This window comes from Dipodomys ordii, unplaced genomic scaffold (assembly GCF_000151885.1).
Source record: "Dipodomys ordii isolate 6190 unplaced genomic scaffold, Dord_2.0 Scaffold1, whole genome shotgun sequence".
Lineage (NCBI taxonomy): Eukaryota > Metazoa > Chordata > Mammalia > Rodentia > Heteromyidae > Dipodomys > Dipodomys ordii.
In genome coordinates this window covers 4,408,183-4,431,543 of record NW_012267217.1, presented here as the reverse complement: position 1 = coordinate 4,431,543, position 23,361 = coordinate 4,408,183, and the positions used below count along the sequence as shown (strand labels likewise).

General features: G+C 39.2%; 1 protein-coding gene across 1 annotated transcript in view; it reads left to right on the top strand.

Annotated features, from left to right (window-relative positions):
* Positions 1-23,361, top strand: part of LOC105980500 (LIM domain only protein 7-like) — a 134,041-nt gene that overhangs the window by 61,977 nt on the left and 48,703 nt on the right. The window contains exon 3 of the mRNA XM_013009397.1: positions 5,406-5,475. Within this exon, the coding sequence (XP_012864851.1) occupies positions 5,406-5,475 (70 nt within the window). The remainder of the gene's footprint in view (positions 1-5,405; positions 5,476-23,361) is intronic.

Genomic DNA, 23,361 nt, shown 5'->3' with positions numbered 1-23,361 from the left:
AGCTCTTCAGCTCAAGGCTAGTGCTCTACCACTTGAGCCACAGCACCACTTCCAGCTTTTTCTGCTATGTGGTGCTGAGGAATCAAACCCAGGGCCTCATGCATGCAAGGCAAGCCCTCTACTACTGAGCCACCTTCCCAGCCCGGAGATGAGAGTCTTATGGATTTTCCTGCCAGACCTGGCCTTGAACTGTGATCCTCAGATTTCAGCCTCCTGAATAGGATTACAGGTATGCGCCACCTGTGCCCAGCTGAGGCTACTTTCTTCCTAGGCAGACATCTTGCCATTACATAAGGTGTAACTAAGCGTACTAAATGACACCATCATCTCTCAAATGGTTCCCTTCTAATACCGTTACTCTGGAGGTTAGGATTTGGACAAGTGAATTTTAGGGGAGGTCACAACATTCTGACCATAATGGGATGAGCTGAAGAAGAGATGGATTATGAAACTTGTCATCAGTCCCATTAGAGAGCTCAAGTTAACTAGGTATTTGCTGTTTTGGTTGTAATGTTACAAAAAAGAATAAACCTCTGGTACGTAGCCAGGCTCACAGCATGGCCTAAGGGAAGGCTTGGGGGTATAGGGATAACATTCTGCTTTGCACTTGACTAATTTTAGTTACTGCTGTGGAGGGATCTGGAAGATTAGGTTATCTGATTATTGCCTATAGCCAGTGACTAGGTCAAGTTGAAGAATACTTTCTGAGCAAAGTTATTTTTTGTGAAAGCAAGTGTTTCCATAGATGGCATTTGTGTATGATTTGACATGAGACTCTGCTATTATTTCAAGTACATTTAAACATTTAAACATTTCATCTTTTGTTGTTGTTGTTTTTGTGTGCCAGTTCTAAGGCTTGAACTCAGGGCTTGGGTACCATCCCTGAGTCTTTTTGATCAAGGCTAGCATCTCTTGAGCCACAGCTCTACTTCCTGCCTTTAGGTGGTTGAGATAAGAGTCTCATAGACTTTCCTGCCCAGCCTGGCTTCAAACCATAATCCTCTGATCTCTGCCTCCTGAGTACTTAAGATTACAGGTGTAAGCCGCAGGAGCCCAGATTCATTTTATTTGTATATTTAGATTTTTCTAAAACCGTTTTTTTCCTCCCTAGAAGAAATGCCTTAAAAGTTCTTCCTTTCATTGTATATGAAATTACATGCTCATAATTCATGATGTGATTATGTGTTCAATATTAACCACAAAGCTAGTGTAACAAAATAAAACAGCCTTTTCCTCTAATGACTCATCTTTTTTAGAGGGTGGTTTGTGTGTTAATCTAGAGTGCTGCTTTTTCCTTGTGTTATTTCCGTGTTTGCACACATACAGGAGGGTTCACGAGTGGTGAGAGACTAATGCACTATGTTTTTTTTTTTTTTTGTCGGTCATAGAGCTTAAACTCTGGCCCTGGATGCTGTCCCTCAGCTCTTCAGCTCAAGGCTAGCACTCTACCATTTGAGCCATAGTGCCACTTCTGGCCTTTTCTGCTTATGTGGTGCTGAGGAATCGAACCCAGGGCCTCATGCATGCAAGGCAAGCGCTCTACCACTGAGCCACCTGTATGTTATAGCCCCCCCCCCCACAAACCTTGCCAATGAGGGAGGTTTGGTAACTCATGGGGAGGCGGGGAGATGCCATTTGTCATTGGTATATCCTTTATCTTCTATCTTATCCTGCATTTCCCCTGGCTGACTTAATTATGAGGAAACTATTTTATTAACCATTCTTTAAGCCTGAATGGAAAAAAAAATTCCTGCAATTGCTAACCCTGTAATACCAACAGGTAAAATGAACAACCTCACCCAAATCACCGGTGACTCACACAGGTGCAGCAGACTCAGGTGCAGCAGGAATTCACAACACTCTTCTGCTAAAAGGATAAGCCAGACTTTTCGAATGCCATGGACATTTCCCTAGCTCATATTAGCTTAGTGCAGACCACTAGGGGAAAAAAACCCTACATTTTAAAAATAAAAGTTACTCTCCAAGTGTGATTGGCAAGCCAGTTGTCAACAGCTGCAACAAATTTCATGATTTACACTCTGCCTGAATTATATGCCTATTAGCTACTGCTTGTCATTGGCTTTCTCCTCTGTGCACTGCAGGAATGTCACCCTTAATACATTTACAGAAATAGCTAGTTCATAGGGAAATGTCTTTTTCCTCCTCACTTCCTCCTCCTCCTCCTCCTCCTCCTCCTCCTCCTCCTTCTTCTTCATTTTGGTGCTGGTATTAGGGTTTGAATGCAGGGCCTTTTGCTCTTGCTAGTGCTCTACCACTTGAGCCACACATCTATTTCCCATCTTTTTGCTGATTAATTGAAGGTAAGAGTCTTGAGAACCATGATCCTCACTCAGCCCCTGAATAGCTAGGATTACAGGCCATGAACCACCTCTTCCCAGCAGCTTCCTTCCTTCCTTCCTTCCTTCCTTCCTTCCTTCCTTCCTTCCTCCCTCCCTCCCTTCCTCCCTCCCTCCCTTCCTCCCTTCCTCTCTCTCTCCTCTCTAGCTCTTTCTCTTTTTTCTTTTTTTTTGGTTATGGGGCTTGAACTCTGGGCCTAAACGCTGTCCTGAGCTCATCAGCTAAAGGCTAGTGCTCTACCACTTGAACCACAACACCACTTTCTGGTGGTTAATTGGAGATAAGAACCTTACGGACTTTCCTGCCCAGGCTGACTTTGAACTGCCATCCTCAGATCTCAGCCTCCTAAGTAGCTAGGATTACAGGCGTGAGCCACCAGTGCCTGTCAGGAATAATCATTTCTTTGTTTTTTTGTGTTTTTTTTTGGGGGGGGTCCAGTCGTGGGGCCTGAACTCTGGGCCTGGTTGCTGTCCCTCAGCTCTTCAGCTCAAGGCTAGTGCTCTACCACTTGAGCCACAGCACCACTTCTGTCTTTTTTCTTATGTGGTGCTGAGGAGTGGAACCCAGGGCCTCATGCATGCAAGGCAAGCGCTCCACCACTGAGCTACCTTCCCAGCAGGAATAATCATTTCTTAACAATCTGCTCCATTCTCTTTTGACTCCTTAGCTTAAAAATGTAAACATAAAGGGAGAAAGCTTTTCTTCCTATATGGCTTCCAAAGTACAAGTGAGTGATGAGAGTTACAGTTGTTGGAAGTTTAACAGTGAGGGATTGGGCCTGAGAGTACAATTTGGAGATAGATAGTTTACTTGCCTAGCATACATGAGGCCCTGGGTTTGATCCCCAGTACCTTACCCCTATTCCCAAAGCTAAGAGGATGGTTTTATGATTAATACTAAAAATTCTTTGATAAACAGTCTTTTTTTTTTTTTTTTTTTCGGTTGTGGGCCTGAACTCCGGGCCTGAGCGCTGTCCCTGAGCTCTTCAGCTCAAGGCTAATGCTCTACCACTAGAGCCACAGCATTACTTCTGGCTTTGTCTGCTTATGTGGTACTGTGGAATGGAACCCAGGGCCTCGTGCATGCAAGGCAAGGGCTCTACCACTGAGCCACCTTCCCAGCCCCTGATAAACAGTCTTTAAAAACAAAAAACAAACAAAAAAAAACTTTTGTTTGCCAGACTATATCTTCACAAGCCACTGTTTTGTAAGTCTGAATCCTGTTGAACAACATTCTGTGGGCTATTAAATCGAGACTTTTGTCTTTTTTAATTCTTAGCAAGCTCAAGTGTATATAGAAATCTCTGGAATGTTGAAGGAGTGACATTCCACAAGCTTCAGTTATGTTTTTCTGTTACACATTATATAGAGGAAACAAGTAAACTAGAATGTTTGATTCTCTTTGTTCTTTTAATTCGTCTTCATTTGCTTTCCTTTGGGAGCTCTGTTACAGAATTGTTTGTTTTGTTGATGAATTATTGAATAGGAAAATTATGTTTCAAGATCTGTTAGTGATTAATGATTAATTATCCAAACTAGTATTAAGAGAAAAACATTATTAGAGTATTAAATTACTACTGAGCCTGGCACTGTATTAGTAAACAGCAAAACAATGAATCTATAATAATCTAGATATAGAAACAAAATTGCATTCTTTTTTTTTTTTCCTTCTCCCCTGGTCGTGGGGCTTGAACTCTGGCCTGGGTGCTGTCCCTGAGTTCTTCAGCTTAAGGCTAGCACTCTACCACTTGAGCCACAGTGCCACTTCTGGCTTTTTCTGCTTATTTGGTGCTGAGGAATTGAACCCAGGGCCTCATGCATGCGAGGCAAGCACTCTACCACTGAGCCATCTTCCCAGCCCCTAAATTACATTCTTAAGTATGACTGTCAAAACGGAGTTTTCTTTTCAGTGCTTTAGAGTATAGAGGCATAGACTCTTTTATATTGTCTCTAGTATTAAAATTGCTTAGTATTGGATTTTAAGGTAATTTGAAGGAGTTCTGGAACATTTAATTGTTGCCTAGTCATTCTGCTATGGTAACAAAGCAGTCACTCATGGACTTGAACTAGTTATTCATAAGAGCTAGTTAATTATTTGCATGAGTTTCCTTGTATCTTTTATTTTTTAATTTAATTTTCTCACTTAATTTTTGCCAGTACTGGGGCTTACGCTCAGGGCCTGAGTGCTGTCCCTTAGCTTTTCCCTCAAAGTTGGCCCCTCACACTTGAGCCACAGATCTACTTATAGTTTTTTGCTAGTAGATTGGAGATAAGAGTCCCATAGGCTTTCCTGCCTAGGCCAGCTTTGAACCACAATCCTCAGATCTCAGCCTCCTGAGTAGCTAGGATTATAGTTATGAGCCAGCAGTGCCTGGCTTTCTTGCATACTTTAAATGAGACAAAACAATGTGATTTCAAAGCTAAAAGAAGGATCTGTTTGATTAAAAATAGGTTTTTAATAGGAAAATGTATTCTGAGGCCTAAGTAAACTAACCTATATTGAAGAAATTCTTAAATTGGCTTTTAAAACAGAACTAAATAGGAGCTTTCTTTAATAAGTACGAAGCTTTTTTTTTTTTTGTGCTGGTCTTCGGGGCTTGAACTCAGGACCTACGCACTGTCTCTGAGCTTTCTTGCTCAATGCTAGTGCTCTATCACTTGAGCCACAGCTCTACTTCTGGCTTTTTGGTAATTAATTGGAGATAAGAGTCTCATGGACTTTCTTGTCTGGGCTTGTTTCAAACTGTGGTCCTTAGATCTCAGCCTCCTGAGAAGCTAGGATTACAGATGTGAGCCACTGATGTCCAGCATTACAAAGCCAATTTTTAGGATACCTTTGGGTATAGAAGTGTGTGTATATGATCCAGTGATACCATTCAGCATTGTGTGTACCAAAGTTCATTGATTTTTTTTTTTTGTCTTCTTTGGTTGTGGCACAGAATTGGGGGATGCAGTCATTATTCCATATAATTTTTGAAAATGTTTCAAAGAATACCAAGATTATATTGATGTTTTTATAATTGCATGTTATTTCATGTTTACTTTCAGTTTGATTAATAAGCTTAAACCTGGCATCATTAAGAAGATCAATAGACTGTCCACACCAATAGCGGGTTTGGTAAGTACTATACATTATCTTCAAATCTCAACTTTTTTTAAAGCTGTGTTTTTAATTGACAATTATTGTATATATTCATAGGGAGCAGGGTATTGTATTTGTGCCATAGTGTGACTATAGTTAGTAATGTGTTATGTATTTCAAAATAACAAGAAGTGAGGACTTTGAGTGTTTGACTTCAAAACTGGATTTGTCTTGGATATATCTGAAGATAAGCTCTGTATGAGAAAACATACATGGTTACTGTGTGGTTATTTTGTGCATTCAAGATGCTGGAGAGGCCCATAATAATACAAGATGAGTCTTTGGAAATAATTTATAATGAAATACTATTGATGATAGATAATTTTCAAAAAATTTAGAATTCCTTAAAAATCAGAACTGAGGATAGGAACTAATTTTTTTCCACAGAACACTGAAGTTTATAATTTGAATATAAAAGCACACTAATAAGATCTTCGGAATAGTCACAGTGGTTATAATATATCCCAGAAACTTCTGTTTGGCTATTCATGTGTTCACAACTGTTAATGGCATGAATAAGTATAGACAGCTGTACCAAAATTTCTGGGCTTTCAGGAGGAAAGGAGAGCTCATCCAATCTTGACAGGGCTAAGTTTGGCAAATTATTTATTATTGGAGAATGATAGGAGAGAATAGAGGAGAGAAGAGATGAAATATTTTTAGTCTATAATAGAGAATATATGTCAGCATCAAAACAGTTGGTTCTAAGGTTAATTGCATCCTTCCCTTTATTGTCTATCAGTCTATAGGAAGCTGAACTTAGGTTTTCATTGGTTTCAGTTATTTAGGCAAAAGGCTGTTACAATACAAACACATACACACTCATTTTTCTAATATAGTTGGGCTGTATTTGCTATTTAAGGGATATATTTGTGAAGGTTTTCTAGGAGGAAACAGTTTAATATAATAAGCTTTATATGAGAATGGATTTTATTAAGGAACCTTCATGAAAGTAAAGGTTTAAGTTATATTGGACTATGTCTTTTCAAGTGGCTTCCATTATTCTTTGATTGCTTAATTAATAGTGTGTGTGTGTGTGTGTGTGTGTGTGTGTGTGTGTCTGTCTGTCTGTCTGTCTGTCTGTCTGTACTGGAGCTTGAACTTAGGTCCTAGAAACTATTCTGTAACTTTTTTACTCAAGGTTAGCACTTTACCACTTAAGCCACAGCTTCTCTTCCTTCTTTCCAGGCTGGCTTTGAACCCTAATCCTCAGATTTCAACCTGCTGAATAGCTAGGATTAAAGGCAAGAGCCACTGGTACCTGGCCAATATTCAACATTTTGATTGCAAATGGTCTATTCTTGGCTCAGTCACATGTGTTTTAAATAAAATTAGTCTTTGATTTCAAATGCCCTGCATAACTGAAATGCTTAGATTGTAGTGGTTTGTTATTGTTGGCCACTGTAGATTTTATTAAATTTTCTGATTGTTTGATTAGATGCAAACACAAGTGTATTTTATTTTTAAGCTTAAAGACTTGTTCAACTATTTCTATTTCAAGCATCAGAGATGCTATCTAGTTTGGATTATATTTTTAGAAATGAAAATGATATGTATATCTGCTATATTAAATTGGATGATTTTTTCAAAATATAAGATACTATAGAGTGTCTGACAGATATCCAATGAATAGTCTCTTTCAATAACTTATAGGTTAAGGAGTGTACTAGAGGAACAAAGATGATTATGAACTTGGAATTCAAAGTTGGGGAAGGGCAACTGCACAAAGAAATTAGGAAATGAGCAAGAAAATCCCACAAAATAAATGTGTTACAGAGAACGATAGTAGATTAATGTTTCAACAAATATTAAACATGCATGAACAGTTGTAATAGGACTATAAAGATGAATGGTTAAGAATTTCTTTCTTTTTTATTTTTTTTATGCTAGTCCTGGGGCTTGAACTCAGGGCCTGGGTGGGTGGTGTCCTTGAGTTGTTTGTCCTCTTACCCTTCCCCCAACCCAAGGCTAGCTCTGAATCGCTATTATTTTTTTGTTAGTTGTGGGGCTTGAACTCAGGGTCTAGGCACTGTCCCTGAGGTTTTCTTGCTCTCGCTCTACTGCTTTGAGCCACAGCGCCACTTCTGGTTTTCTGGTGGTTAATTGGAGATGAGAGTCTCACAGACTTTGCTGCTTGGACTAGCTTTGAACTGTTAAAAAGGAAGATTTCAGGGACTTAATTTTGACACTTACTGAAGAAGGATAAACAACCTGAGTCAGATAGATTATTATTATTAGTAGTCTACAGACTACTACTGATTTTCGTATATATAACACCAGCACAGTGGTTGATATATGTAGGAGATCAGGGGGTGTGTGGAGATCAGTGTGTGTGTGTGTGTGTGTGTGTGTGTGTCCGTCTATCCGTCTGTCCTAGGGCTGAACTCTGGGCCAAAGTACTGTCTTTGAGCTTCTTTAGCTCAAGGCTAGCTATCTATCATTTGAACTATAGCTTTTTGGTGTTTTAATTGGAGATAAGAGTTTCAGTCTTTCCTGCCTGGATTGGCTTCCATCCTCAGATCTCATCCTCCTGCGTAGCTAGGATTACTAGTGTGAACTACTGGCACTCAAGGAGTTTTTAAATGAATGAATGAACAATATTTCTGTTGTGAAAATTAATAGATTTTTGTATTGGATTTTGATGAGTGTGCAGGATTGAGATGTATCTTCAGTCCCCCAAAGAAAGATACAAGGAAGTTCTAACCCTCAACATCACAATGTGACCTTGCGGAATAGCATTGTTGCAAGTGATGTAATTAGTTAAGATCATATTGGGATGGAATGGTCCCTAATCTCATAGGACATATGTCCTTATAAAATGATGGTTGTGTGAAATCTTATGCACAGGAAGAATGCCATAAGAAGAGGCTGGACTGATGTATCTATAACTCAGGAAATGCTGAAGATTGCCTGGGAACCACCAAAAGCTAGGAGGGCACAAAGGAGTTTCCCCTGCAGGTTTCCTGTGGAGTGTGCTTTGCCTCGATTTTGGGTGCCTATCCTCCAACATTGTGAGACAAGTGATCTCAGTTTTAAGCCATCAAGTTTGGTGTGCTTTATTATGTTAGATAAGCCTATGAAATTGATATTTGTAGGTGAGAATTTTAGTTAATACTTGCTTTGAAAAATGACCTTTCAACTTTAAAATGATTTTATGTCCCCTGGAAGTTTGCAAAAAGTTCAGAGGTCCTTGTTCACCCAGTTTCCATCCAAGTATCCCCTTGAGTAACTCTAGCATGGTATCAAAACTATGTAACTGATATTGGTAGAGTCCAAAGGCCTTAATCAGATTCCATCAGTTTTACATGCAGTGAATGCTTTTGAGGTACAAAGTATAAAAATGATTTCAAGTCAAGTCAAATGAAGACTATTTTATCTTGGGGATTTATCAGAATACTTTCCCATTAATCCAATGTTCAATCTTAAACATTGCTGTTAAATTCTACTTGGCTACTACTTTATTTTGGTCTCTACTAGGAGACCTTTTGTGTCTCTTAGTTGAGCTCCCAAACAAAGACTCTGTATAACCTAGGTCACACCCACTTCTACACAGGCCATAGGTCACCATAGATGAGTTCTTTAAGAAAATAATTGTCTTTGCCAAATGGCATGTGGCCAAGGGCATTGATTTCCTTTGGCTCATTCAGCTGAGGTATGATGGTTGGAGTGGGTTCTGTGAAAAGCTAATTATGTAGGGTAGATACACCTAGGCAAGTCAAACACAGTAATGATTTTTGTGGAGAGGCATAAGCTAAAAGGCTGTGGAAACCCAAATCCTCCCTTCCATGATTCTTTTCTAAGTGCATTTTATTATAATTTTCCAATTTACCTCAGCCATGACATACCATGTATGTTTGGCTTTGAAGTCAAGACAATAGATTTATTCTTATAGATGGACCTATAGGAAAGACAGTGGGGACTGTTCCCGTAGCAATGATATTCCAGACCTGTTTAGATGATAGAGAAATACATTGAAAGCTTTGCAGAAAACATTTATATGTTTATTTTCTCTGGGAGAGTAGTCACTAGGTTCTCTTGTATCTTTTAGAGATAAGAGATTTTCTCATTTGAAAAACTTTTATTTTATTTCCTGAAGAAATAGGTTCTCCTTACCTTTTCTCTTCTTTCTGTTTTTTCCAAAGCCATGTTTTTTTTTTTTTTAAATCTAACCCAAAAGTTTAACATCCAGAAATTAGCTGTTGTCAAATGTATATTGAACACCTTGAAACTCAAAACTAAAACTTTATCCAGGTAGTAAAGAGAGCTATTGAAGCAGAATAATGTTTATATTTGATATGTTAGTATGCCTGAAATACAATCTGTGTAGAAACATCAAGGAAATTATTAACCTCAGTCTTATAGTTCTTTTGGACACCTAGTAATATATTGCATTTAGGAAAATCACGCACTGTGGTCATTTGGGTAGATATAAGCAGGTATTTCTATGTGCTGTCTCCTTGTGTTTTGTGAATCTTTACCAGCAGCCCTGATGTCTATTTACCAGGTGATGGAGGTGTACTCTTTTCCCACCATTTATAACAGCTAAAACTGGGTTCTAATTTACATGGACTGAATAGATTTGGTTGATTTCAAATTTTCCCTTGTAATTTTCAGTTGAAAAGGAATGATAATTTCAGAAAATTTGGTTAGAATAATTTGTTTGAATATCTATGTCTATCAGTGGGCTCAGTAGAAAATCTCTAGCATATTCTCATTTGTATTAGATAGGGGAACTAATTTGAATGTCATTGCTGTTGAGTTATACTTTTGGATTTAATGCAAGGAGTGAAATGTATTGGGTGGACTTAGAGGCTGGGAAGGTTGACTCTGAATTCAGCAATGCTGTGAAGTGTAGGAAATGCGCAAAGATCCAGGCTGGTTTACTCAGTTGTGTGTGTTAATTCCTCTTACCTTCTTGATGGCTGCTTCAAGAAATAAGACACATCTGTATGTCCATTTGTGCACCATTTTCCGGAAGGTACTTCTGAGTTTTTCCACCTTCTCTTTCTCATATAACAGCAAAACAGTGTTTCCCATTCTGTGTTGAAATCACTGCCGGAACATCTGGTTGTTCTCTTCAGCAGCTATGGAAAATGACCCAAACAATCTGTTACACAATTGAGATGATGTACCTAGGTCTTGCCATGTGCTTCTCTAAAAAATATTCTTACACAATGACATGAGTATCCCATTTTTACTTCTAGGCATTCAGGGTAAATTAGTGGGTGCTTTCCACAAATAAAACCAAAGTGTGAGACCTCAAGACAGAGTGTTTTTGAGAAAAAAGCCTGATTCTGTGTCCTTTTCTTATCTAGATTGAAATAAGAAATACAATTATAACTACTGTTTTCATTCAAGAGTAGTACTTTTCTGGGTAGGAGGCGTGAATGAAAATGGGTGAAGAAAAAAATCCTAAAGTAATACTAGACTGTGATTAGGACACACATCAGGAAAGTATAGATCATCAGTTGCTGAAAAAGTGGAAAGGGTTAGGTTGTTCTGTGCTGGGTCAATGCAGCATGTGTCTTAGAGAAAGTCAACATCAAGCGGTAGGGACATTGGTGAATATATTTAAGTTTTCAGAATACAAACATTAAAAACAAGAAAAGCATTGAAGATGGAAGGGTTGATCAAGATGTATTTTACTCATAAGTTGATATTTTGAATGGTAAACATTTTGAATCTATCTGTCTGTCTGTCTGTCTATCTATCTATCTATCTATCTATCTATCTATCTATCTATCTATCTATCTATCTATCTATCTAATCTATCTATCTATCTGAGCCAGACACTGATAAGTCAAGCCTGTAGTCCTAGCTACTCAGAATGCTGAGATCTGAGGATCTTGGAGCAAAATCAGACTGGGCAAAAAGTTTGTGAGACACTTAACCTACAATTACCCAGAAAAATCAAAGCTAGAAGTGGAACTGAGGCTCAAGTAGTAGACCTCCTGGAACAACAACAACAACAAAAAACAACTAAGCGATAGCATCTTGGGCCCTGATTGCAAGACCCCCTTATCAGCGCAAATAAATAAACAAATAACAAAGCAAACATTGATAACAGGTGGTTGTATTCGAAGAGATGGCAAGAGGGTAGCATGTAGCCAGTGTAAAATTACTGCATAAATATGTGTCTGTTTTGTCTTGTCATTTTTTATGATTTTGTAGGTCAACTTGAGGAGATAACTATTTAAAAAAATTTGGGAAAGGCTTCTGTAAATCCTCTGTAAATCCTCTTGATTCATACACATTTGTGCACTTGATTGTTTCGCCAATAAGAGCTACATTCTTACTGGCTGACTGATCACTATATTCCTCACCTTCTGATGGATAGATGCATGTCTACCTTGTAGGATATGGAGGGTGGATGGGACAGTGCTGAGGTGCCTCCAAAATCATGCTTCTTCCTCGAGTTTAACTGTGCTTTTATCTTGAAGTTTAGTAATTCTTTGCATTTGATAAGTAACAAATAAAGAAGGCCTGGTGTTTCCATGAATTTCCATGTTATTTCTCACAAGCCATTGCCTTGAAACAATTTTATATTTATTGTAGCTGACCTGAATCAAAGATGGGGTCCTGTCATTATTACCCTATTTTTGGATATTAATAGTGAATATTAGAGGCTACCACTAAATTTCATTAAAATTGCAATGTGGAGCTTCAGTATTAAACTAAACTGAGGAAATGCTTTATTCCCCAATGGTAAGGTGAATTTCATTGTATAACTTTGGCTTGAACTCTAAAAATTCAAACTAACCTTACCTTACTAGATTGTCAGTCTCATTGTTTACTTAAACAAAAACACTAGTACAAGAAATATGGGGTAAATTTTTCAAAAATAAAGATATAATACAGCACTATAAAATTACTGTTTTGAATGTATTATGCTTTTATCAGAAATTATAGCATGAAAACCAAGCATTTTCTAAAAATAAGATCACATTTCTCATTGAAAACAGAATTTTCCTTGGTTATATATTAATTTAGATGATCATTTGGTAATAAGATCTTAGATAATATGATCTCTTGGAATTTCAGCGGATAAGTTATCTGTATTTTGAAGTAGTCTGCTATTATCCAATATCAAATCTGGCTAGTAGATTGGGGATTCTGCACTGGATTTCTCTCAAGGTGAACAAATATTAGATATAAATGTCTGAAAATGTCTTGAGTATCTTAAGGCTTCTATATAGATGGCATATAAATAAGCCAAGGATGGTTGAGTTATTTATAAAAGAATTTTGGGAGATTTCGTCAAGCCATCTTATCTCTGCATTTCTCCCACTCCCAATTGAAGATAAGAGTCACCAAGAGTGGAAACATAAAAACTCATCATCAGCCTGGAAGCTGTTTCTCTCATCCTTGGTGATTCAGTGTTGCAGAACAGGAAACTCTTGTATTTCTATCATCACTATTCATCAGAGCGCTGGCACAAGGTTAGGAACACTTCCCCTAGAGTTCCCAACGGCTTGTTTCAAAATCTGAGAGCAACATTTATATGCCAAGTTTCAGCCTTGAGGGCAACCTTTTTTTTTTTTTTTTTGAACATTAATGAATTAGAATCACTAAAGCCACATTATACTTGACTTGGAAAGTTAAACATAATTGATTAAAAATTGATTCAGTATTTGTGTGGGATTGTATCATATGCAGCAGCTTCATAAATAAAACTGGACCACTTCTTTTAAGGCACTTTTTATTATGTAGAAATAGGAAAAGGAAGAACAAGTGAGTTTAAGTACTAGAATTCATCTGTTCGGGTGGCTCAGGTCTGTAATCCTAGCTACTCAGGAGTCTGAGATCTAAAGATTATGGTTCTAAGCCAGTCTTGCAGGAAAGACTATGAGACCCATATCTCCAGTGAACCACCTAAAAGCTGATAGCATTGTGGGTAAAGTGGTAAAATGAAAAAGCTGAGGGATATCATCCAGGCCCCGAGTGTACTCCCAACCCCCCCCCCCCAAGAAATAGCCAAGTGTAAAACTGAAAGGAGCTATTGGTCTTTTGATATATGTCTTAGACTTATTAGTGACCCTCCTTTCCTAGAGATGTTTGTTGCACATCCAGTATGTATTGGGGACTGTTCTTGCCACTTGAGATCCAGCAAATGGGTCAGAGAAAGCTCTTTCCTCATGGAGTTGACATTCCATAGATCAATAAATCAATTACATACTGAAAGGTGCCAGTAAGTATAATGAAGAAATATCATACCTGTTCATGGAGAAGATAATGTAAATGCACAGAAAAGGATTGGGTGTGTTTGAGCAGCATTTCACAGCAGATGCTCACACACATTTCTTTGCACAATTAACTCTGAGAAGGGATGGGGGCAGATAGGGATATTCCAGACTGAAGGAAGAGAAGAGGGGCATTGGCCAGGAGGACTGGGGATACGACTGCCAGAGGAAGAGGGAGAGGGAGAGGTAGGTGGGAGAGGCTGCATGGAGTTTGTTGGGTAGACTGCATTGTCCTCAGAATATGATGAGGATCCATTGGGTTATTTCAGTTTAATTCCTTGTTACAGTGTTACTGGTTGTCTGTGATGATGGGTGCACATATCCAAATATATTAGGAGAGAAACCTCATTGAATTCTATACTTTACATGGGTGAATTGCATGGTAGATGAGTTACATCTCAAACGTAAAAATAGATCATTGTTGGTGTGTAAAAAATATACCAGAGGAAATCATGCAAAGAGAGCCAATTGAAGAATAATTTCAGTGATTGTGATGGCTGGTTTTGTGTGTCAACTTGTGACATTGGTTGCCCAGCTATTTGGGCATCTATTATTTTGGGTGTGTTTGTAAGGGTGTTTTTAGATGAGATTAACATTTCAATCAGATTAAGAGAGATTACTTACTCTCCCTAAGGTGGGTGGGCCTCCTCTAATCAGCTGAAAGGCCTGGTAGTACACTCTGCAGCTAAAAAGACAGAATGCTTCTTCCGACTGGTTTTTCCTGCTTTTGATCTGAACTGAAAGACCAGCTCTTCTTGAGCCTGCTGCCTTTCTGACTGGACTCCATACCGTGGATGGCATCAATCTCTTGGCTCTCAGGCTATCAGACTAGAAATGGCAGTATACCACAAACTCTTCTGGGTCTCCAACTTGCTTAACCCCGATCTTGAGACTTCTCAGCCTCTGTAATTCCTTATAATAAATATCTTTCTATAAGCATCTTGTTGGTTCTGTTTCTCAGGCAAGCCGGGATGATACAATCATCCAGGCAAGAGGGGATGGTAGCCTCAAGGATTAATGATGAGAAGTGGTCAGATTTTCCATAGTGTTTGATGGTAACACTATACAGGAGTTGCTAATGGATTGAGAGAGTATTGTATAAATACAGGACAGAGGAGTGTTGGTGGGGCAAGGAAAGAATCAAGAGCAAACCTGCACGAGATGAGGTAGTTTGCAAAAGATTGCAGTTTGGCAGATGTCAAACAAAAAATAAATGAGTAATGTTTTGCCATTGTTCCCTGCAGCACTGTAGAATGTGTGTGTGTGTGTGTGTGTGTGTGTGTGTGTGTGTGTGTGTAAATCAAGAAACTAGGTAACCGCTGGGAGTTCATCTTGTCTACCCAAAACAAAATGTTCTAAATCAAGAGATTCCTGGGCTGTTTCCTGGGCAGTGCAGGACACTGCTAGAGATGATATGGTTATGCTCAGTTTTGCTTGGCTTTGCACCATTATTTGTTTTTAAAAGTTGAGACAGCATGTATGATTTTGATCAAGTGATTACTACTAGCCTTTCTCAATTGAAGAAGGGCAATCCTGACCTACATTCGCCTATAACATTATGTTGTGTCTTTGAGGCAGAATGGGAATTTGGGTTCCTTGGTCTCGTGAAGTCTTTCTGACGTTATACCCATTCAACTCACTTGCTAGTGTTTAATCCCTCCCCATTCACTCCCCTTTTCCCCTCCCCCCTCACCCATTCTAGGGCTAGAACTCAGGGCCTGAGTGCTCTCCCTTAGCTGTTTTTGTTTTGTTCAAGACAGTTGTTCTACCTCTACTTTGATATCTCTAGGACCTAACCTCAATAATAGGGAGTTAAAAAGTACAGCAAAGTGTGATGGATTATTATTTTCTGTGGATGGGAGGCTTTGTTTATTAACGAGTCAATCACTGAGTGAAGGGTTAAGCTATAATGTGCTTCATTGATTTCTTCCACCCCTGTGGCTTCTGTGCTTTACAACAGCCCTAATTTGTTCATTAATATTTGTAGAAAGATGTTTTATACTTGGTTGCATGATGGTAAGTCAATACCAGTTTGGCTGGTTTAAGTACAAATGAATAAAATATTGATTGAAAAATTGATTTGGATGGGCCCACGTCTCCCAAGCAGTATTTACCAAGAATAGATTTTATCTATATTTTTGTTGACAAAAGGCCACAGATATGGTCTACAGACATATGCTTACACTTTCTGCCTTGATCCATGACAGCTTACTGACAAGATAACAAGATTTGCAATTCCGATTCTTCTGTACCCACTTTATTTTCTTCCAAATTCCATCAACCTGCAGTCAATTTAAAGACACAGATCATCCTCCAACAACATGAAGTCATTGTCACCAATGCATGATCAAAGCTGGGAATGTAATATACTATGTACCCATACCTGCAATAAGAGACCTTCAGTGACTAAGTGAACTCATAGTATATGCTGCAAGCTCTGACAGTCACATTATATCCCTTTTTAAAAAAAAATAAATTGACACACATGCACTGTAGTCCTCACTTTATAGGATCAGTAATATTAGTGAGCCTTACATAATATGGGCATTGATAATTGTCCAGCTGGCTTTACAGATGTTTCAGGTGAAGAAAGAGGAGACAGTACATAGGCCCTTGCCTTCTGCAGGCAAAATTTCTGTGATAGATAGAAAAATGGGCCTCAAGGATGTTGAGGACTATTTGATTGTAATCTATAGTAAAAATCTTACAAGACCTGAGAATAGTAGATGGGATTAAGGTTGCTAATCAGTTGACCTTAGTTGAAGAGAACACCTTGGATGATTGGAGTAGGCTTGTTGTAATCACAAACATCCTTCCGGTGGAAAGAGGAACTGAGAGAAAGAGAAGAAGATGACAATGTAAAGACTCAATCTACTTGTTCTGGGGATAGAGTGCTGGGACTGAGAGCCAAGAAATGTAAGTGACCATCAGGAACTGGATAAGCAAAGAAATGGGTTCTCACATGGAATACAGCAGGAAGAATTGCCCTGTGGGCACTGGATTTTTTAGCCCCTTGAGACTGTGTAGGCTTCTGACCTCCAGTGCTGTTAGGTAATAAAATCGTGTAGTAACAATTTGTTACAGCAGCCAACAGGAAACTAATATAGGGGTGAATAACACCGATTAAAGAATTACCCTGCTGTATTTGATTCTGAGCTCCACAAGTTAATGGATGACCCTGGACAAGGCATACAATCTTGTAATCTCTAGTATTTGCGTGCATAAAGTGGGAACAATGAGACTTCACAGGCTTTTTGGCAAGCACTTCGATAAGGCAATTTGCTTAAAGTTCCCTAGTAGGCTACCTGGCATAAAGTAAGAACTCAACAGATAGTAACCTGGGAAAACTAGCTAATCAGGTTAACAGTTGCGATAACACCAGATTTGAAATATGAGCTTGGTGCCCATGGCTAGCTACTTAGGAAGCTGAGATCTGAAGGATTATGGTTTGAGGTTAGTCCAAGCAGAAACTTCAATAGACTTCATCTCTAAAATAACTAGCAAGAAGCAGGGCCAGAAACATGACTCAAGTGATAAAGAGCCTCAACGTTGCAAGCCATGAGGCCCTGAGTTCAAATCCTGGTACCCCAAAATAAAACACCCCAAAACAAAAACATAAAAAATGCTTTGTGAGGCACAAGATACAAGTGCGCATGGGGACCTTTGGAATCCATGAGACCGGAGACCTGTCCAAGTAGCTGCAGGGCCTGTGTGTGGGAGAGATAAAATTCAGTGCCCCTGGGGCTGGGAAGGTGGCTCAGTGGTAGAGCCACTTGCCTTGCAAGTATGAGGCCCTGGGTTCAATTCCTCAGCACCACATAAGCAAAAAGAAAAAAAGCCGGAAGTGGCGCTGTGGCTCATGTGGTAGAGTGCTAGCCTTGAGCTGAAGAGCTGAGAGACAGCGCCCAGGCCAGTGCCCAGGCCCAGAGTTCAGGCTCCATGACCGGACCCCCCCCCCAAAAAAAAAAATTCAGTGTCCCTTGAGGAAGTGGGTTTAGGATAGATGGAGTATTTCGATTTTTATGACATAGAAATAATTAAAAGCCTGGTGGAGCAGCAGATTCCTGGGGTTAGAAGAGTTTGAATGGGGGCTCATCATTTGTGGTAGTGATTTGTAAGGGGAGAGGGTTTGCAGACAGGAGTTCTAGTCCCCAGCTGTCTCTCAAGGGATAACCATGTCATTTTCCTTCCTTAAATTTGCTTCCTTGCTTTGTAAGACTCTCTCAGCAGCATCATGACGTGTTTTTTTTTTTAAAGCCTCATTTGTTTTACTTTGAATTATAGAACATGGATAATTTGAGGACAGAACTTCTTAAGCATCTATTTCAGCACTTTTTTCTTTCTTAAAGAGTAGGTGAGTTATAGAGTGACTTCATTTGTGCTGTAAGGTTTAATTTGAGTAATGTGCAAAACTGTCACTTGATTCACGCTGTAGTTTGACAAAGCCTGTCATTGCTTCAGTGTAGTGAATGGTAATAAGCAAAGTTAATGAAGCATTTCAATAACTACTTTGTACCAGAGCTCTCAGCCCTCCTTCCCTTGGCTTTCTGTTGCCCTGACTTGCCAATTCTCTGCCTTGTTCGGTGGGGTGGTTTCTTGCTTTGCTGTGCCAAGCAGTACTGGCAAAAAAAAAAAATCAATCACCAAGCTGTTGGCATCCTTAGGGTGTGTAATCTCCTGGCCCTTCTGGTGCTGCTTGGCACTTTCTTTATTTTCCTGATTGATCGCTGTTCCTGTTTTCTTGTTACTGAGCTTCCTACTCTCCTTGTCCTTGAGCTAGTTAATCACAAAGGCTGAGTCTTTTCTTCAGATAGCCCAGCAAAACTTCATACAAACAAACAAACAAACAAAAATAAGCTATTCAAGGTGACTCATGCTGGTAATCCCAGCTCTTGGGAGACTGATTGAGTCCTGCTAGAGTTTCATAATGTGGTTCTGTCTCAACTGAAACAACCCAAAGATTGAATCTCGATCCATCTTTTTCTTACAAATAACTGAAACGTGGGATTTCTGATGTATGCTGACATATGTTAGAGTCATAAAAATGTAGGGGTGGAAGTTGATGGACTATATTTATTACTTTCTCTGACATAAAACAGTGACTGAATCTGTCATCAATAATAAGTCAGAAAGCAAGGACTAGCTGATTAAATTGGGACTTAACTGTTCTCTTAATAGAAATCATAAAATTCACATGCAAATTTGATTACATTTTCGTCACCCTGATAGTTTGTAATTGTTTTAGAGTAACTTGGGGCTGAGTGAGCCAGTGGCTTATGTCTGTAATCCTAGCAAGTCAGGAGGCTGAGATTAGAGAATTGAGGTTTGAAGCTAATCTAAATAGAAAAGTCCTTGAGGCTCTTATTTCCAAAATAACCAGCAAAAAGTCAGCTCAAGGCATGGTTCACATGGTCAAGTGCCAGCCTGACAAGCAAGCTGAATGAGAGCCTGAGGCCCTGAGTTCTAACCCCATTACTGGCAAAAGAAAACAAAACAAAAAGCAACAATAACAACAACTCCCCCAAACAAAGACTTTCATCACTGTTAATGCAAGAATGGGATTCATGTATTTGGGGGAATAGTCAATTGAATGGTGAGTTTTGTATTCTCCAGGTAACTTTTTTTTTGGCTGGTCATGGTGCTTGAACTCTGGGCCCTGGGTGCTGTCCCTGAGCTCTTTAGCTCAAGGCTAGCGCTCTACCACGTAAGCCACAGCGCCACTTACAGTTTTCTGGTGGTTAATTGGAGATAAGTGTCTGGGCTGGTTTTGAACCGTAATGCTCACATCTCAGCCTCCTGAGTAGCTAGGATTACAGGCATGAACCATTGGCGCCTGGCTCCCAGTGACTCTTATACACACTAAGACAAGCACTTTTGTGAGTCTAATTTGATACTTTGTTCCTCCCTTTATTTGCTAAATGCCTGCTGTCTCCAAAAACTTACCTGGGAGATGATATTTCAGAGTGAGCTAGGACTTAGTAGGTCAGGGCTTCTGAGGTGCTAAGAGGCCCCATGGTGAGGAGCCCGCTGCTGGTCTGTGGCTCTGGCCCAGAGCAGCGAAGTGGCAGGGCCATAGCAGCCTCCCCTGAGGGCCAGCTGTGTGCCCCCTCTTGTGTTTCCTGTGGTTGAACGGGAATCATTATTCTAATGTACAGACCCAGTTGAATTTCTCTGCTCTTTTCAAAGGATGTCAGTACAGTCTCTGACATGTCCCTGCTAACATTTTTAGGATTGTTAGTTCCAGGGGCATCATAAATAAGAAATAGAAGTCACTGGTCTCTAGGCTGCTGCGGAAATTGATCTACATCATGATGTACTTAGGTTCAGGGGGGATATTCTTTCTCTCTCTCTGTCTTTGTCTCTCTGTCTCTATCTCTGTTTCTGTCTCTCTGTGTCTGTGTCTCTGCTCCCTCTCTCGCTTGCTCCGTCTCCCTCCTCTCATCTTAAAGAAGATATGGGCCCTTTCTGGGAGACCTGAGTCAATGAGATCATGAGAAGAACATCTGGTTGACTAATGAGGAGAACTTCTGGTGATGTGTTTGGGGAGCTTTGGTTTAAGCTTCTCATGGCTCCCAGGTCACACCCTTGAACACAGCTTCACTCATTTTCAGAATTAGGATTTGACTTCACGCTAGTCTTTTGTAATAAATGACATTATTAGGCCTGCCTCTATGTAAAGGACTCCTATTTATTTATATTTATTTTTTTATTGCCTATCCTGGGCCTTGAACTCTTTGGGCACTGTTTCTGAACCTCTCTGCACTCAAGGCTAGCACTGTACCACTTGAGCCACAGCACTACTTCTGGTCTTTTCTGCTAATGTGGTACTGAAGAATTGAACCCAGGGCTTCATGCATGCTAGGCAAGCACTCTACCACTAGGCCACATTCCCAGCCCTTCTATTTATTTATAATAGTTCTAGACCTGTCCACTCAGGAAACTTTTGCAGAAATGGATCTAATTGGCAAATGATCTATTTATTTTTTTTTAATGCAGGAGCTGAGGCTTGAATTTAGAGTCTCACATTCTTGCTTGGCTTTTTCACTCAAGGCTGGCATGCTACCTCTTGAGTCATACCTCCATTTCTGGTTTTTGGGGTTAATTGAAGATAAGACTGTCACAGACTGTTCTACCCAGGATGCCCCCAATCTGCCATGCTCAGAGCTCAACTTCCTGAGTAGGGAGAATTACAGGCTTGAGCCTCCAGTACCAGCCTGGTTCAATTTTATGAGTGAATGTTTCCATATTTATTGTTACATTAAGTACTATGATGAAAAGTATTCACTCAAGTTGTTGGAAATTAGATTTGAAATTTTTTTATTAAGGTTTTTATTTTTGGATCCTTCAGGTATAAGTGAAAGTGACAGCAGGAAAAGAGCCACAGGGTGTAGTATGCTTTAATGAAAACATAATTTTTGCATAATAAATGGCTTGTAAGAGAGAAAAAAATCTGGAGTCTAAGCCATTTATGTAAATTAGACTATATACAACATTTTTATTTTATCTTCTAAATTTATTTCTTTCGCAGTACTGGAGTTTGAACTCAAGGCCTTGAGCTTGCTAGACAGGAGGTCTACTACTTGAGTTATACTCCCATCCTTTTTTTTATTCATTTATTTTTCGAATAGGATCTCATATTTATACTCAGGCAGGTCTGGACTGTGATCCTCCTATTAATACTTCCCACATAGCTGGATGACAAGTGTGAAACACTACACCTAGCTTTTGGTTTGTTGACATGATATCTGGGAGTCCTGAACTTTTTGCTTAAGTTGGCTTTGAACCTCTATCCTCCTGATCTTTATTACCTGTCTAGTTAGGATAACAAGTGTGAACCACCATGCTCACATATACAACATTTTACAAAGGACACTTATATTTTTAAACACATTGGAGAAGGAACCTTTCAGAAATAATTGGTTGAATTGAAATTCACATACTATAAAATTAACCATTTTAAAGTTAAGAATGTAGTGGCACTTTGTATATTTGCAATCTTGTATAGCCACTAAACATTTCACTATTTCAAAATAAAATCTTCTGATCATTAAGTAGTTTCTCCTCCAGGCATCCCCTGGCAACTGCCAGTCTGTATTCTGTCTCAAAGGACTTAACCCATTTTTGAGATTTTGTAGAAATGGAATATGTTACACACAGTGCTAGCTTTTTATTATTTAGCATGATGATTTGGAGGTTTATCCATGAGGCAGCCTTTCTTTGCATTTCATGACTAATTTGATGAGTAGTAATTTTTGCTGGCTATCCTATATCTTCTTTAGCCAACATATAAATATTTGTTTCTACCTTTTGTCTTTTCAGTTCTTTAGGTATTCTAAGTGAACAGGAACCTTTTCAAATTGTTCCTCCACCTCCTCTTCTTTCTTCTTCCTGCTTGTGTGTGTGTGCTTGTGTGCGTGTATGCGTGTGTGTGTGTGTGTGTGCGCGTGTGTGTGTGTGTGCGCGTGTGTGTGTGTGTGTGTGTGTGTACGTGTACGTGTACTGGAATTGGAGTTTGAATTCAGGGTCTTGTGCATTTGTTCAACTTTTTTGCTTAAGGCTAGAGTTGTTCCACTTGAGTAATGCTTTCAGTCATGCTTTTTGCTGGTTAATTGGAGACAGTGTCTTTCAAAATTTGTTGTCCAGGCTGGCCTTGAACTGCAACCCTCAGATCTCAGCTTTCTGAGTAACTAGAATTACACATGTGAATTCTTGTGTCCAGCTTCCAAATTATATTTTAAGATTAAATATTTCTCATGGGCTGTAAACCTAATATATTGTGAGTGGAACGTCTTGATTTGGGCTTCTGAAATGCAACAGCTCTAAGCATTTTTCTATTATAAGTTAAATGATAATATTGTATTATTTATTGTCAAAGAATTAAGGTCAGCTTCCAAAGCAATTCTTAACCTTCTGCTATTTATTCTCCTGTACTTAGCAGTTGTACTTAATTAACTAGGTGGTCAAGTTCATTGTACAACTTCAAGTGAGATTTCCAAAGTGTTAAAATGTCTAGATTGCCCTTGCTAATAATAATAAAAACAAGAGGAGAGAGAAAGTGAAGAATACTGATGGGATTATGAGTATTGACAATTATCCAGCCTCTTGAGTCAGTTGGAATTGGGAAATAGTTTTCAGACATAGATCAAATTCAGAACATTGGCAGGAAAACAAGATGTAATGATGAGATTGAAGGTGTGGTTGTAAAATCTTTTAAGTTCCTAGAAAGATTGAAAGTAGTAGCTAGGAGATCTCAGCCCAGCAATATGGCTTCCAGGGTGTTCCTCCTCCATATCAGAAGACTACAGTACAGAGGGACTTTCTCTTGAGATCCATTGGCACAACTTTTGGGCAATGCAATGAAGTCCAGTAAGATTCACAGAAGATCTATAGTGTCCTCGAGAGAATTGTACTTACCCCAAACACTGCTAGCTTAGACTAAAAGAGACGGATTTATAAAAGTAAAAGAGGCCTTTACGTCCCCCAAAATTTTACAGGAAAGATAGGAGAAAGCTGAGACTGACACTGAGAAAGCTGCTGACACAGGCTGTGTTTCAAGGAAAAGGGAAGATGAGTTTTTAGGAATGGAAAAAAAAATGTAGAGAGCCAAACCAGAAATCACGAA